Below are 13,820 nucleotides of genomic sequence, written 5' to 3'. Positions count from 1 at the left end.
CTCAAAAATAAACTGGTTATCTTCTGCTAGACTGACATACTGAATTATTACTTCTAGAGAACATTTACTTATTCTTTGTTACTTCACGGTACTTTACACTACAAACCAAAGAGCATTTTGTATTATGAGGTCCAATTTCTAGAGTATCTGTGAATTAAGAAAACAGGAAATTCTCCTTGCATTTTTCCTCTACCCCAGGTATAAAAATACAACCTTTTTTTTTTTTTTGTACTATTTACATGTAAAAACTGAGGGTGAAGAGGTTAACAGTTTTGTCTGTGGTCACATGGTAATGCAGCAGCTAAACAAGAAAGCACACATTTTCTGAGAGTTTTCAAACACCTCATGCTGTCTTCCACAAGAATGAAAAACAACACTGGAAGCACATACCCCTCTTTTCATAAGGGCAATGCATTCATCTCAGTAGCTGTACATTTGTAAAGAACAACATGATGTTTTAAGTCATTTTGGACCTACAGCCCGCTGCTCCTAAGTAGTAAGCACTCTATAAAAAGGCTTTGAAAACTCACTTTTAATGCAAAAGAAACTCTAGCTATGAATTTTCAAAGCTGTCCAAGTTTGTTTAGCATTGGGGAAGGCTAAATATCTGACAGGAACTTGAGACAACTATCTTCTGATAAGCAGATTAGTTGGCTTCAAACTGACTATAGACAAACTCAGTATTTTTGGTGAACATAAATATATGGGCAAGTTCTATAATATCACACCCTAACACTTCTTCCACAAGCCTACAGACTTTGAGGAATAATGGCATAGATAAAACTTTTCAGTAGGGCAAACTCAGGAGAAATTGGTTACGGCTTGTTAGACACAAATTGCATGGTTACCTATCTTTCTGAACCACTATTACTACAATTGGGATACATCTTGTAGTGATGATTTTTCTTCCCTCTTTATATTATGCCAAACCACTTTGAAAGCTCATCTCAGAATGGACCAGATATTTCAAGGTTCATCCAATATAACATTAACTATATTATCTCTTTCACTTGCTAGACATAAGCATTTGCCCATTTCTCATAGCTTTATTTTGGTTTTCTTATTTTGCTTTACTCCTTGATTAACTTTTAAGTTCTTTGTGTCATGGACTCTATATGCCTAAGTACATGTATTCTCCAGAGCAATTATAGATTAAATTGGTAACTAAATTTATCAGAACTTGACCTAAATCTGTCTAGAATTTCCACTAGTCACAATTTCTGAAAAGTGGCAAATCTTCCTCTGATTTTTCTACCCTTTTGAAAATAGACATGGGTACCCCCTCCTCTTTGATGGGAGATTTAGCTGAAGTTAAGCATGGATGTAATCCATAGTCCTACTCAGAAGTAAATTATAGAATGTCCAGGAGCTTAATTGTTGCCAATCATTTATACACTGAATCTCACAATTGATTATCAGGAAGAATAATCTGGTTGTCACAGACCACAGGCTCTGCTTATGAATTCTTATGCCCCTTCATTCTTTACCTTTCAGGAGACTAGAAAAACCTTGCTGAAGATATCTTTCAGCCAAATAACAGACATAATTCTCTTTTCCTCTGCTTGATTCATCTAAGCAAAGTTCTAGTTGCTTCTGAAATGTCTTTATTTTTCTTTTTTGCTATTTCTTAAAAGGCAGATGTGCCTTACTAATAACCTTTTTAGGCTAACATCTGACTTCCCACTCATACCTTGGAGATCTCTGTTTTCTGTGCTGTTCTTTAATACTCTAAGCGCTTTAGTTGTAAAACAACCCTTCCTCTTTCAATCAGATAAGTTTCTCTTTCCACAGACTTGCTCAGTTATGTTTATCCATCCCAGAGTCATTATAATAAACTAAGACAAGAGACATGCTACTTGCAGCTTTGGTAAGAAGTCCATACTTGACCCTATCTGTGAACCACAACTGTCTTTTTCACAGTCTGACTAGGAAATACAAGACATTGATGTCTCCTGTTTTATGCAAAAAATTAGAGGTGGCAGACTACAAAACAAAAGAATATATTACATCATAATTTCAAATACTTTTGATCCTACCATAATGGCTTTAAACTGATAAATGTATAATAAAATACTAGCTTAAAAAAACAAAATTTCTTCTTAATATTTGGAATCCTCTTTAGTGATTCTAAAGTGTTAGAAAATGTATGACTTGGATTATGAAATGGAAATTCAGTTAATGATTTCAACAGGAAATGATATACACTGTTTTAAAACACAATATTAAAAGTGATATAAAATCTTGAAAAAGAAGTAAAGCACAATATAAAAAAGAACATAGCTGGGATCAGTGCAAAGTGGTACAGATAAGAAAAAAATGAAATTATACTTGTGCAAAATCAAAAGTAAGTGCATATTTCAATAATGAAGCTTGATGAATTTTAGTAAGTTGACAAATATATAAATATATATATGTGTGTGTGTGTATAACATATATACATAGATGTGTGTATATATATATACATATATATATATACACACATCTATGTATATGTGTGTGTGTGTGTGTGTGTGTGTGTGTACATATATACATGTCCAATGAAATGAATGTGCCTGGACTCTGGAAAACAGAGTTCTGAAACTTTTCCTATAAAGAAATTTCACAAAGAGCATAAAACCACCATCTGACACACATAATGCAAAGCTATTGTGTCTTTGATTAGTGGGAAAATTTAATAACATCTTAAAAGTCTTTTCTCACTACCACTTTATGATTTTACAGGGTCAAAAGTTTATTAGATTAGAAAGTAAATATACAATACAGTTTCAATGAATTCAATCATTTATTCAGTCTGCTCTATGTAATATATTTACATTGACAGTTATTGAAGCAAGGAATGAAATTTCATTTTCTGGGACTATTGTGTTAATGGCAATTACAATGAAGATAAAAACATTCACCCTATTCATACCTGATGTGCATTCGATATAATAGTTTGCTTTTTCTTCCAAATAAGGCAACAGTGAGAGTAAGATCTACTGGAAATTTAACTCTAAGCTGATAGCACACCCACTTAGTTTATTGCGGTTGGCCAAAGAACACAAGTTATAGAGCCCTGTTCCAGGATGAGGCATGTATATATGCTATTATTCTTTGTGGGTTACAAAACCTAAGTCCAAGTTTGGCAAGACTCTTCTTAAAACATGAGCACCAGGCTGGAGAAAATGAGTGATAAATCCCCTTTACAGTTGGAAAACAGCCCAAGACTATGGTTTTCAATAGTGACTTACTATATAAATAGAACCCATAAGGCACATTCTACAGTCAAAGGCCTCTATCAATCATATTAAAATATTGGGTTCTAAAATTATACAGACCAAGGGATCAAGGCACCACATCCTTTAAGGTAAGGTATTGAGGGCAGTGGCTGTGTGCCATCCAGATGCTGGGTCTAGGAGATCTGCTCTGTTCTCTGTGTGTAAATTCAGACCATACTGAATGGACAACAGCAGAATATATGACTGGAATAGTGAAAATCAGTGATTTTTCAAAGGACACTTTGGAAGACGTTTACTATACCCTGACTGAAGTTGGGACAAAAATATAATTTAAAAAAAGTAACGGAAATTAATGAAGCACTCGCAGAAAATCCACAACTTGTCAAACAAATCTTGTTATGCAGATGGTTGATCAAAATGACACTGAACAGTCCTTCAGAACTAGATTAACTAATGAATAAAGAAGCATAGAGGAAACATAAAAATCTATTGAGTGAAAATGAAACCCCCTTAACTTCATATAGCAAAGTTGTCTCAGTTAAGGATAGAAGATATAAAAGCAACTTTTAGCAATACCAATGGAAACAGAAACTACTTGCAACAGTGTTATTGGAAGAAAATATCCCTTAACTTTCTAATGATTACAGATAAATACAATATAGGTCTTTTTCATAACACTGTGTTCTTTTAAGGTAGGCTCCATTTATAATCAGAATTCCTAAAATTACATGGAAAAAACAAATTTGTTATAAAAAGTATGTAATTTAAAGGTAACGTTCTAATATAAACCTTAGTTAATATTGTGACTTCCTTATATCCATCTCTGGATTTGGATCAAAATATTTAATAAGCTTTCCATTAGAACTGAATGGCAGTGGAGAAAAACAGTTGTCAGTTCTACAATACAGATGAACAATACTATCTTAATTTTGAAATATAGTGTGTTTGCTGGTGCTATTTTTGTACAGTAAAGCAACAGTCTTGATGGAAAATAAACAGTAAATCATTCAACTTCATTAAAAAAAAAGTTTGTGTGTACCTGCTCATCAAAAAAAAGGTTTAAGGTGGTTCACCTTATAAAACAAAAGCTGAAGTAATCTTACAATGTAAAAAAAGTTAGAACCAAAGATAAAAGGTTAAATCAAGAAACCAGATCATAGAAATATTTTTCTCAGATTTCTTTTGTGACATCTGGTCATTAGAATTGTCTCATCTTAATCACTTACCTCTAACTAATAATTGTCTGAACTCTGGGTCTTACAGTGACTTCTTATAAACTGATTCCTGAGGCTTGTACAATCTGCTCCATCTAAAATTTTCAATAGCCTACTTAGGGGGCTTCCCTGGGCACATGTAAGACATGAACAAGTTAACACTGTAAAATACAATCATCTCCCTGCTTTACATATCAATTCTCCGTAACACTACCAATAAGAACAACCGTGACTGGACAAAAATAATCCAAGATACAATGGACAGCCACTCTCTCTTCTGGTAGTGGCCAAGGTGGCAACAGTATGAAAGAGTCCTCGTGTGTTAAAGTGGATGTAAAGACAATGGGGTGAAGGGTGGGAAGAGACAAGCCTAAGGCTGATTTATGTGATAGAGCTTAAGACTGGTATTTTGAAGTAACCATTATTAAAGTCATCTCCTCCTTTTTCCCACAGGCTGACACTTTAAATATATGTTCGTTCAAAAGTAACATTTGAGGAAAGGGTCTCTACAAACTCAAGCTGGACAAAGTCGGTATTTAGTGGACCTTGGGTTAACTGTTAGATTGGCAACATTTTAGACCTGGGCACAATGATCAACTTCTGCTCTTTTTAGCTTTCTGCTCTTTTTAGATCAAAATCTCTCCATCCAGATTCAACTTACTGACAGTCTGAAATATCTTTCAGATCCATCCTATCTACTTTATCTCCTGGTTCCCACTATGATTTTTCTGTCTAACTGCTACTGGGTATCATTCTCAGAAAATGAGAATAATTGATATCACCTGAATATAGTTCATTAATTTGTCCCATGCTGTGTTTGTTAAACTGATTCTATTTATTGCTTCTAAAGCATCCTAGAAGCTATTAATGGACTTTACATTAAATATTTCAGAACACCAAGGCACTGGCTTACTTGATGTCTATTAAAAACTATTCAGACATGGACCTTCTTGTTTTTAATTCACAGTATGAATTTGTCCTGATGTGTATTACATGTTTTATTTTCTCTGGAAATTAAGTACATAATGGACCAGAGATAAAATTATAGTGTGTATCAATGGGCAGATTTTTTTTCTCATTTTCAACATGACAACTGAGATATTTACAAGAAATAAAATTCTAGATATTCTATTATTATCAACATGATTTCTAGAAAACACAATCAGCCCAGACAACTTACTGCTATATAATGACTTACAAAGTCTTTCAAAGCTAGGAAAATAGTTGGGATCATCCAGCTTTAAGTATTTCAGGAAATATATACATAACTGAAATTCACAATGTAACCCCAGGTGCTATCTTTATATTTAATGCAAAGGCAGTGAAACACAATTTAAAATTAAAAGTATCACTGTTCATTTTGTGACTTTCTGGTTTTCAGTGATGTTTAAGTCCATAGAGAGAAAATTTAAACAAAAGTTCCAGGAATATTTTGAAGAAAATAATTGAATGCCAGTAACATTAAAATTTATGGAGAATAACTAATTTAAGTAAATGGATTTTAAAAAATACACCAAATGGGTATTATATGTTAAAATATTTAAAATCATGTTCTTAATATTTCTTATGTTTTTTCTGATGTTGCTTATTTATAATTTTTTTAAATTTTTCCAATCAGAAGTATTTTCCAATAATTTATATTACTGTAATGACATTTCTGTTATTGAATAATTAAGGATTACACATCAATCTATGCCCTGTTTTATTAAGTTTTTGAGTGACATTAAAATTATTTGCAAAGGGTAAACAGGAAGATATATAGTAAAGGATACTCCAACTGCCACATATACAAAAATCTCAGCTATTGTGCAGTTTTTATTTTCTTTGGAGACCTAGTTACTAGAACATAGTATAAAAAATAATACTCTGCATGTAGTAAAAATGGGTATATCAGACAAATACAGTAAAATAAATGTGCATAGGAATATAAACTGTTATGCTACTAAACTTTTGTGTAGATCTTTAAAGTCTCTGTTTATAAGTGTCCTTTTAAAAAAATATATATTTTTTCAAGTCTCTTCATAAAACACACTTTATACCCTTATATCTACATCCCTTATAAACAAATGATTGATACAACTAAATGAAAAAAAAAAAGTTGTTCTCCTTCCTATTAACACATCCACAAGTAAAAGTAAAATGACTTTAAGAAATATCACTATTTACAAAGTCAGAGCAAAGAAATCTGAAGTCTGTTTGCAGTAGTTCTCAGATTATAGCAATCATCAGAATCACTGCCTGAGGTAATGATCACAGACTGCTTGCTCACACACTCTAAATTTCTTATTTAGAAAGTCTGGGAGGGACCCAGGATTCCTCATTTCTAACAAGTTTACAGGTGACATTGATGATGAAAGGTAATGATGGTTTCCACTCAGAAACACCAACTTATGCCATGTGAAAGATATACCTGAAAGTTTTATATATATATCCGTGCATTTTTTCACCACCTAATAGCAATGGCATTTTTAATGATCAAAGATGCTGATTAATTTTCAGTCAGCTCTACTTCTAGCCAAGTGACTAATAATCACATCAATATTAAAAAACAAAAGACCATCACCTTCATCACAAATGAGGAACTGCCTCTACCTTTATTGTTGAGAAACATGGTCAGAAGATAATTTTAATGTAACTGTTTCCTTCTTATCTCGGCTCCTACATCCTACCCTTCTCCACTGCCAACATGAGACATGCCAGGACAAATAACCTGAGACAAAAAGTGGCAGGAAAATGGAACCTTGCCTTTCTGATGCAGTCAGTTCCAAGTCATCCACACCCTTCTTTCTCACTTCTCATTAGCCCCTTTACACATACATACACAGATTTTTGTTTTGTTTTGTTTTAATTCCTTAGACTTGCAATCACCTGCACCAATGAGACAAATAAAGACTTGGATATTGGATATGAAGTCAGACTCTCCCATATTCAGAAACAGCTCCCAAGAAGGCTTTATATCCAACATGTCTCATTCCTAGAATCCTGGCCATTTTCAGCTGCTTGGGGTCACCAGATATCAGCAGAATTCCAGAGGATATTATATTAATCACTGCTCTCCTGGAGGCCTCACCTTCTGCAAGCTGCCAAGCATAAGATATGCCAGAAGTCTCAGTCTCTGATATCACCACCATTATCACCACCATCACCACCATTATCATCAAGCAAGCTCTCCCTCTCATTTAGGGAAAGGAGACATTAAGATGCTTAGAGGTGGAAGAAAGTGACATATCTATGCCAGGCAAGGAGGGTACTAAGAAGAAAAGGGGAGGGGCAGCAGTGTCAAGCTCACAGCTCAGAAGAGCATCCTGCAGCCCCCAACACTACTCAACCTAAAACAGAGCACAGTGAAAAAAGTAAAGGCTGGGTGGGATCTCCTGCATCCATCCCAAACATTCCAGCACTGTTCACTCCACATTCCCAGAGAGTTTGAGAATTTAAGGCCCCCACAGTACCCATGCCCATTTGACAGTCAATGTTAGGATCTGCAGGAAAAACTCCCATCGAACCACTCTTTGCCCTTCCTCTCCCGCCCCACTCCCACCCCGGAATGCCTTTATTGAGAGGGCACTGTTGCCCTAGGGTCGGAGCCCCTGAGAGAGACCACAGGCAGTGGGCTGAATTTCCAACACATATTCTATGAATGTTGAGCCCCGGAGCTGTGCACGAATCTTGGCCTGCTGTCCCTCAAGGGCCACTCCTTAACCCCCCTTCCATTACCTCCAGGACAGAAAAGTTATTTTTCCCTCTGTGGCACCGCCTGCCTGTCCCAGGAGAAGACGCACATTTCAGCCAGCGTGTGTGTCTCTCAGTCCCGAAAGCCAAGGGTGCCAACTGCTGACAGGCAAAGGAACCTGGATTTGTTCTTGAGGACTTACAAATCTCCGAATTAATAAGCTCGCCCTTCTCTCGGTCCTAACCCGCCCAGACCTGGGTTTTCCAAAGAACTGAAATTGTGTTCCTGTTGCAGGGAGCTCGTGTCCTGCCCCGGAGCCGAGACGCGCGGACTTGGTCGTCCGTTCATTCATGCATTTGCTCATCCATTCACATAAACATGTCCCTTAATTGTATCTGGCACCAAGAATCTTGCCTGCTATTTTCCCCTCCCCAAGTCAGTGCTCATGGCAACGGCTGGTGCACAAACGCGACTCCACTGTCACCCCACTTCCTGAGCCAGAAAATCAAGTCATGTAGGTATTCACACAAAAAAGGAAAAGGTGGAGAGGAGGCGGCGGCAGAGGGCGGAGAGAGATGGGGCGCTCACTGGGGTCACATTCGAAGATTCCCTTTGGGGGGAACCGCGGCACCGACACCTCGGCCAGCAGGAAGCCAAATCGTTATTAAATCAAAGACTGCCAGAGCCCGGGTCCCCAGCGGGGATAAATCAAGTGCCAAGCCACTGGTTCGCACAAGTGCGAGGTTGTCGGCTCGACCCAACTCTTAGCCCGAGCCCAGGTGCTGGAGGAGCGGCTCGCAGCCCAATCCGCAGCGCGCTCGCTGCCTCCTTAATGCTCCCAATAACGTGATGAAGTGTAAATCAAATGCCACGCCGGGAGGGGCCCCGTCACGGCGCGAGTCGTGCATTTTCGCTCACCAGCCTATCTTGCCTAAGAATCACAAGGTCACGATAGCGTCGCGATTCCACTCACCGTACACTCCTTGGCCAGAGATCCCCTCCAGGAGGACTGTCAGCAGCCACACGAGACCGTACACTAAATCCATCTTCACGTGAACATGAACATATCCAGCCCAGGGGGGACTCAGCGGGACCTTCCAGAGGCCGGCGGCCAGGCGGGCGCGCTCCACTCGTACCCGGGCCGAGCCGCGGTCCCCGGGAACCGCTCGCCGAAGAAGGAAGCGTCGTCCGTCCGTCCTTTCCCCGCGGCGGCTGCGAGCCGAGCGCAGGAGCTCCGCACACCCCACACTCATACACACACACACTTCCACAACACGCTATCCTGACACACACACTTTCACAACACAATACCCGGACACACACTCGCACACGCGCCACACTCACATCGGGCGCCCGGGGAGACCGCAGACGCCGGGAAGGAGCAGGGGGCGTGAAGGGAGGGGAGCCGGGAGGCGAAGTGTTCTTCAGGGTAGCGGGCTCGAGTCTCCGCAGCGGCGGCGGCGCGCTGGGCTGGCGGCGGGCGCGGGCGAGGGGTCGGGGGTGCCGAGCGGTGCGAGCCTGGCGCGAGCAGCCCCGGAGCAGGAAGTGGCCTCGGACTCGGGGCGCCGAGCGGGGGCTTCCTCGCCTGGGTTCGCCTTTACAAAGTAACTCGCGAAGGTCCCCGGAGGAGCGTCAAGCGGCGGCAGCGGCCCGCCCGCCCGCAGTCCGGAGCCCCCAGCCCTGCTGTCTTGCCTTCCCCCATTCCATCAGTTGCCATTGCAACGCCAATCCTGTTACAAGATACAGGCTCGCATCGCCGAGCGGGGAGAGGAGGAAGAGGAGGAGGAGGAAGAGGAGGAGTGGGGCGAGAGCGACGGGGGTGGGGAAGTAGGGGAGGGAGGAGGGAGGAGGAGGAGAGGGACCGACAGGGAGCACAGTGTGCGTCTGGAGCTCTCTCGGGCACCAGCCTCAGCTGCCGCCGCCACACCAACGTTCTCCGAAATAGCCCTCAGCGCCCGCCAGCCAGAGGAGGCTCGGGCCGGCTGCACCGATTCCGGGAGCCGCTAGCGGAGTCAGGCACCGCCACTTGCGCGCGCCGGAGAATGCCAAACAGACCCCGGATCCGCACACACGTCTACGCGTGCCCACCGGCACCGCGCGCGTCCTCTTCGTTTCCGCGCCGCCCCCGCCAGGTAGAAGGGTGGGGGCGGTCGGGACAGGCGGGAGTTTAGAGGCGGGCGCCGTAGAAGGGGTTCCCCGCCTGGGCTAACGTAGTGCTGGCATTCGGAGGCGAACGCGGGAGCGGCTGCCTGAGGAGGACACCGGCTGCGTGGCCGCGGCGCGGGCCCCAGATGCGGCAGAGGTGCCCGGCCGGGCGGCGGAGCGCCCAGAGCTCGACGCCAGTCGGAATCCCGGGGTATGCGCGGGGGTGCGCGCCGCGGAGGCGAAAAGGAGGAGGAGGAGGAGGGCGGCGAAGCTGGGAGCGGGCGGACGGGCGGACGGGCTGCCGGAGAGGAAGGCTGTGTGTGGTCACGTTGTGCGCTACGTGCTGAGAGCGCGAGCTGCTAGCCGCAGCCGGGCGACGTCAAAGCCGGGTGCGCGACTCAGCCGCCTTCCTCCGCGCCTCCTCTGCCTCCTCTGCCTGCTCCGCTCCTCCTTCGCTTGGCTTTCCAGTGTCAGCCGAGGAGCTCATCAGTATGGACAGCACCGAAAGGCTCGGCGAGGCCAGCGGCATCCGGCCTCCAGCTTCCCCGCCGAGGCCTCCCCCGACTCCCCCGGAGCTCCGCCGCTTATTATTTCTGATGCCGCTGCTGGCGCGTGCACGCTGAGGTCCTGCTGCCTCCTTAGACCAGACTGCTGGACACACGACCCCTCCCCGCCGCCCAAGGTCTTCCAGTATCGGTTCTGCTTGACCAGAAGGCAGAGCAGGCCCTGGCATTTGGAAGTGGTGGCGTTTCCTCCCCATTTCGGTCCTTTTAAATGGAAATACGGTCTTCACAGCACTGAAGGCCCAGAGGGTTTTGAGGGGGGTGGGGGGAGGCGCGACACTTGGGAGTCCAGAGCTTAGTTCTTAGTTTTTTTGTTTGTTTTTGTGATTTTTTTTCTGGGGGGGGGGGCTTATATGCAGCATTTTCTACTAAAGTTCAGTGCTTGGAAAAATCTGTTTTTTAAAAGACAGGGGCTCTCAAGGAGGCGGAACTAGCTCTGGTGCTGGAGGAACTTAAGAAATCCATAGTTACAAACAAATTAAAAACTACTAGGCATATTAATTTGCATTGGAACAAGTATAGAAATACTTCACCAAAAATTAATAGGGTGAAATTGGAAATACAGTAGTGCTTGGTGATTTGTTTTTGTAGCCTGGATAATTAGTGTTTCCTGCGTGCAATACACTTTGCTGAATATTCTTCCCCATTCGAAGAGCAAATGGATAGGGAAGTGATTCAAATGGTTTAAAAGGTACATTTATACTCATATTACAAAAGTACTTGCTATGGAAAAATCTGGTAGCATTCGTTTATCTGCTCCCATAATAGATTGGTGTAACATTGCAGGTCCCTCTCCCACTACTACTTGGGGGAGGGGGGTGTGTGCAAGGGGGATGTTCCAAGCAAAGGAAAATGAATAGCCCCCATTGTATTCACCAAGGTCTTTTCCTCACTTAAGATAATTGTGCATAATGTTTGTATAGGGTTCCATGCACGTTTAGTTTATGCTCTGGGTTTACAAAATGAGAGGAATCAAAGATGTTGAGGGAGACCCAAGGGATGCCTCCTGTAGTGTTCAGGGTCCTCTCTTTAAAAAATGCCTCTTTGACATAGATAGAATTATGCATCTATGTAGAGGCAAAACTCAACGAACGTGTGGCATTTCTGAAGAGTAAAGTGAAACTCACCTCTGTGTGGGGGAGGGGGCTGGGATGTTCATCTTCCGTTTCTGGAGATCTGTCTTTTCAAAGTAGATTGTTCCAGTACACTGCAGCATAACAGCCAAGGGCCAATAAACTACAAGTCCTCTCTTAAATCTCAACTCTGACTATATCTTGTCCACCACTCAGTTCCAGATATCAGCTGCTCGTGTTCTAAAATAGTACTCCACCTGGTATCTGTACTGTCATTTTTCTTTCTTTTTATTTGGAATTTATTTTATTAATTACGCTTATTTATGGATTTGTTAAGCTCTCTGCTTCCTGGACTCTTGAATGAAATAGTTTTTTATATTAACATGTACCACTTTAACAAAGGAGCCCAGACTCAATGAGTATACTTAATGAGGATTATTTTTTTCAACCTTCAACTTCAGGACGTAAGCTTCAGAAACTACAGATCTCTGAATACACACACCTTGTTAGTGCATAGGAAGGAAGATACAGTTGTGCAACCCTCAGCAGTTCTTGAATGAAATATTTGGAGTTTGTAGAGAACCTGAATGATATGGTAAATTTATAGTTTATTTCAGTTGAGAAAACAGTCAGATGTAGCTACTCTGGGTCAGACTTTACATCAATATGCATCACCTAAATATTGGATCTTCAAAAATATATAACACACAACCCCTTCTTATAAGAGGTACAAGATTTAGTGAACTGGGTGAGTGATGAACACATGTACCACTAAGTTCTATTTACACTATAAATGCAATAAAGTATTAGGGCACAGGGTGGTTGATATTACCTGCAGGCATTAATCAAGTTACATAACAATAAAAATAAAATTGTCCTGGATTCAATGCATTATGTTTCTAAGAAAATACTGATAGATCACTTAAAGAAAATTTTGATCAGTTCAGTCAACCAAGGTATATATATATATATTTTCCATCTTTCAATTTAGCTTTTGTTTTTGACTGCCCTGGTCAAACAAGCTTGATATATGAACACAGATACACCTTAGCACTAACTCTTCAAGGCCTCCAGGTGGTGGACCTGAGCTGAGGTTTAAGAACAGGCAGGAAGAAATTTGCTGTAAGGGGATGGGGGAGGAGAAAAGCTTCTAGGAGACTTGTCCTAAGACTAGTCAGGCCCAGGATATGCTCAATGAGACCCAGTTAGTAGTTTCCTAAATTAAAGTAGTTTCCTAAAGGAACAATATAAGTTGCTTGAAGGGTTTTATATTTTGCATTGTGAGTATAGTTGTGCAAAGAACCTAAGGAATCCCATATTGCACCAATACCATAGGCCATTCAAGAGTGTCCCTCTGTCTCTAAGAGGAGCATCAAGATACTTTGTCATTTGTGATGACAGAAGCATGAAAATTTAGGGGATCTCCTCTTAACAGTCCTAATTTCCTTAATAACCTTCATTGACTGCAATTTCATTTTAAATTTCTATTTCCATTCTCCATATGAGCATGATATTCTGACCAAGGTACTGACAGAAGCCATGGAGGGAGTCATGGCCAAAGGAATGGAAAGGAGAAAAAAAAAAAAAAAACAAAAACAAGAAATTGGAGATACAGCTATGTAGGATAGTATAGTGGCAAACCTGTCCTTTCCAATATAGCTTTCCACAAAGCAAATACAAGAATGTGTTTATTAAGTACTGCTATTCCCTATTCCACTCCTGGCCCTTTAAGTCACACTGTCCTATACATACTATTCCCTTTCTAGTTTGTAAAAATAAAACAAGAATATAGAAGGCATCAGGGGTGTATAAGTAAACTCTCAGGAACTGCACACTTTGACCTGTTGTTCCATACTTCCCTATCCTTGTGTTACTCTTTTGGGTTATAAATCCTTGGCTCATATCAAAGTTTACTGGGACTATAAACCCACCCT

The 13,820-nt window shown here is 41.5% G+C and overlaps 1 protein-coding gene across 1 annotated transcript in view; it reads right to left on the bottom strand.

Annotated features, from left to right (window-relative positions):
• Positions 1-9,906, bottom strand: part of MDGA2 (MAM domain containing glycosylphosphatidylinositol anchor 2) — a 663,419-nt gene extending 653,513 nt beyond the window's left edge. Inside the window, exon 1 of the mRNA XM_004681901.2 lies at positions 9,079-9,906. Within this exon, the coding sequence (XP_004681958.1) occupies positions 9,079-9,358 (280 nt within the window). The 5' untranslated portion in view covers positions 9,359-9,906. The remainder of the gene's footprint in view (positions 1-9,078) is intronic.
• Between the last annotated feature and the right edge of the window lie 3,914 nt (positions 9,907-13,820).

This window comes from Condylura cristata, unplaced genomic scaffold (assembly GCF_000260355.1).
Source record: "Condylura cristata isolate star-nosed mole 26May11 unplaced genomic scaffold, ConCri1.0 scaffold00013, whole genome shotgun sequence".
Classification (NCBI taxonomy): domain Eukaryota; kingdom Metazoa; phylum Chordata; class Mammalia; order Eulipotyphla; family Talpidae; genus Condylura; species Condylura cristata.
This window is presented reverse-complemented; position numbering and strand designations above follow the sequence as displayed.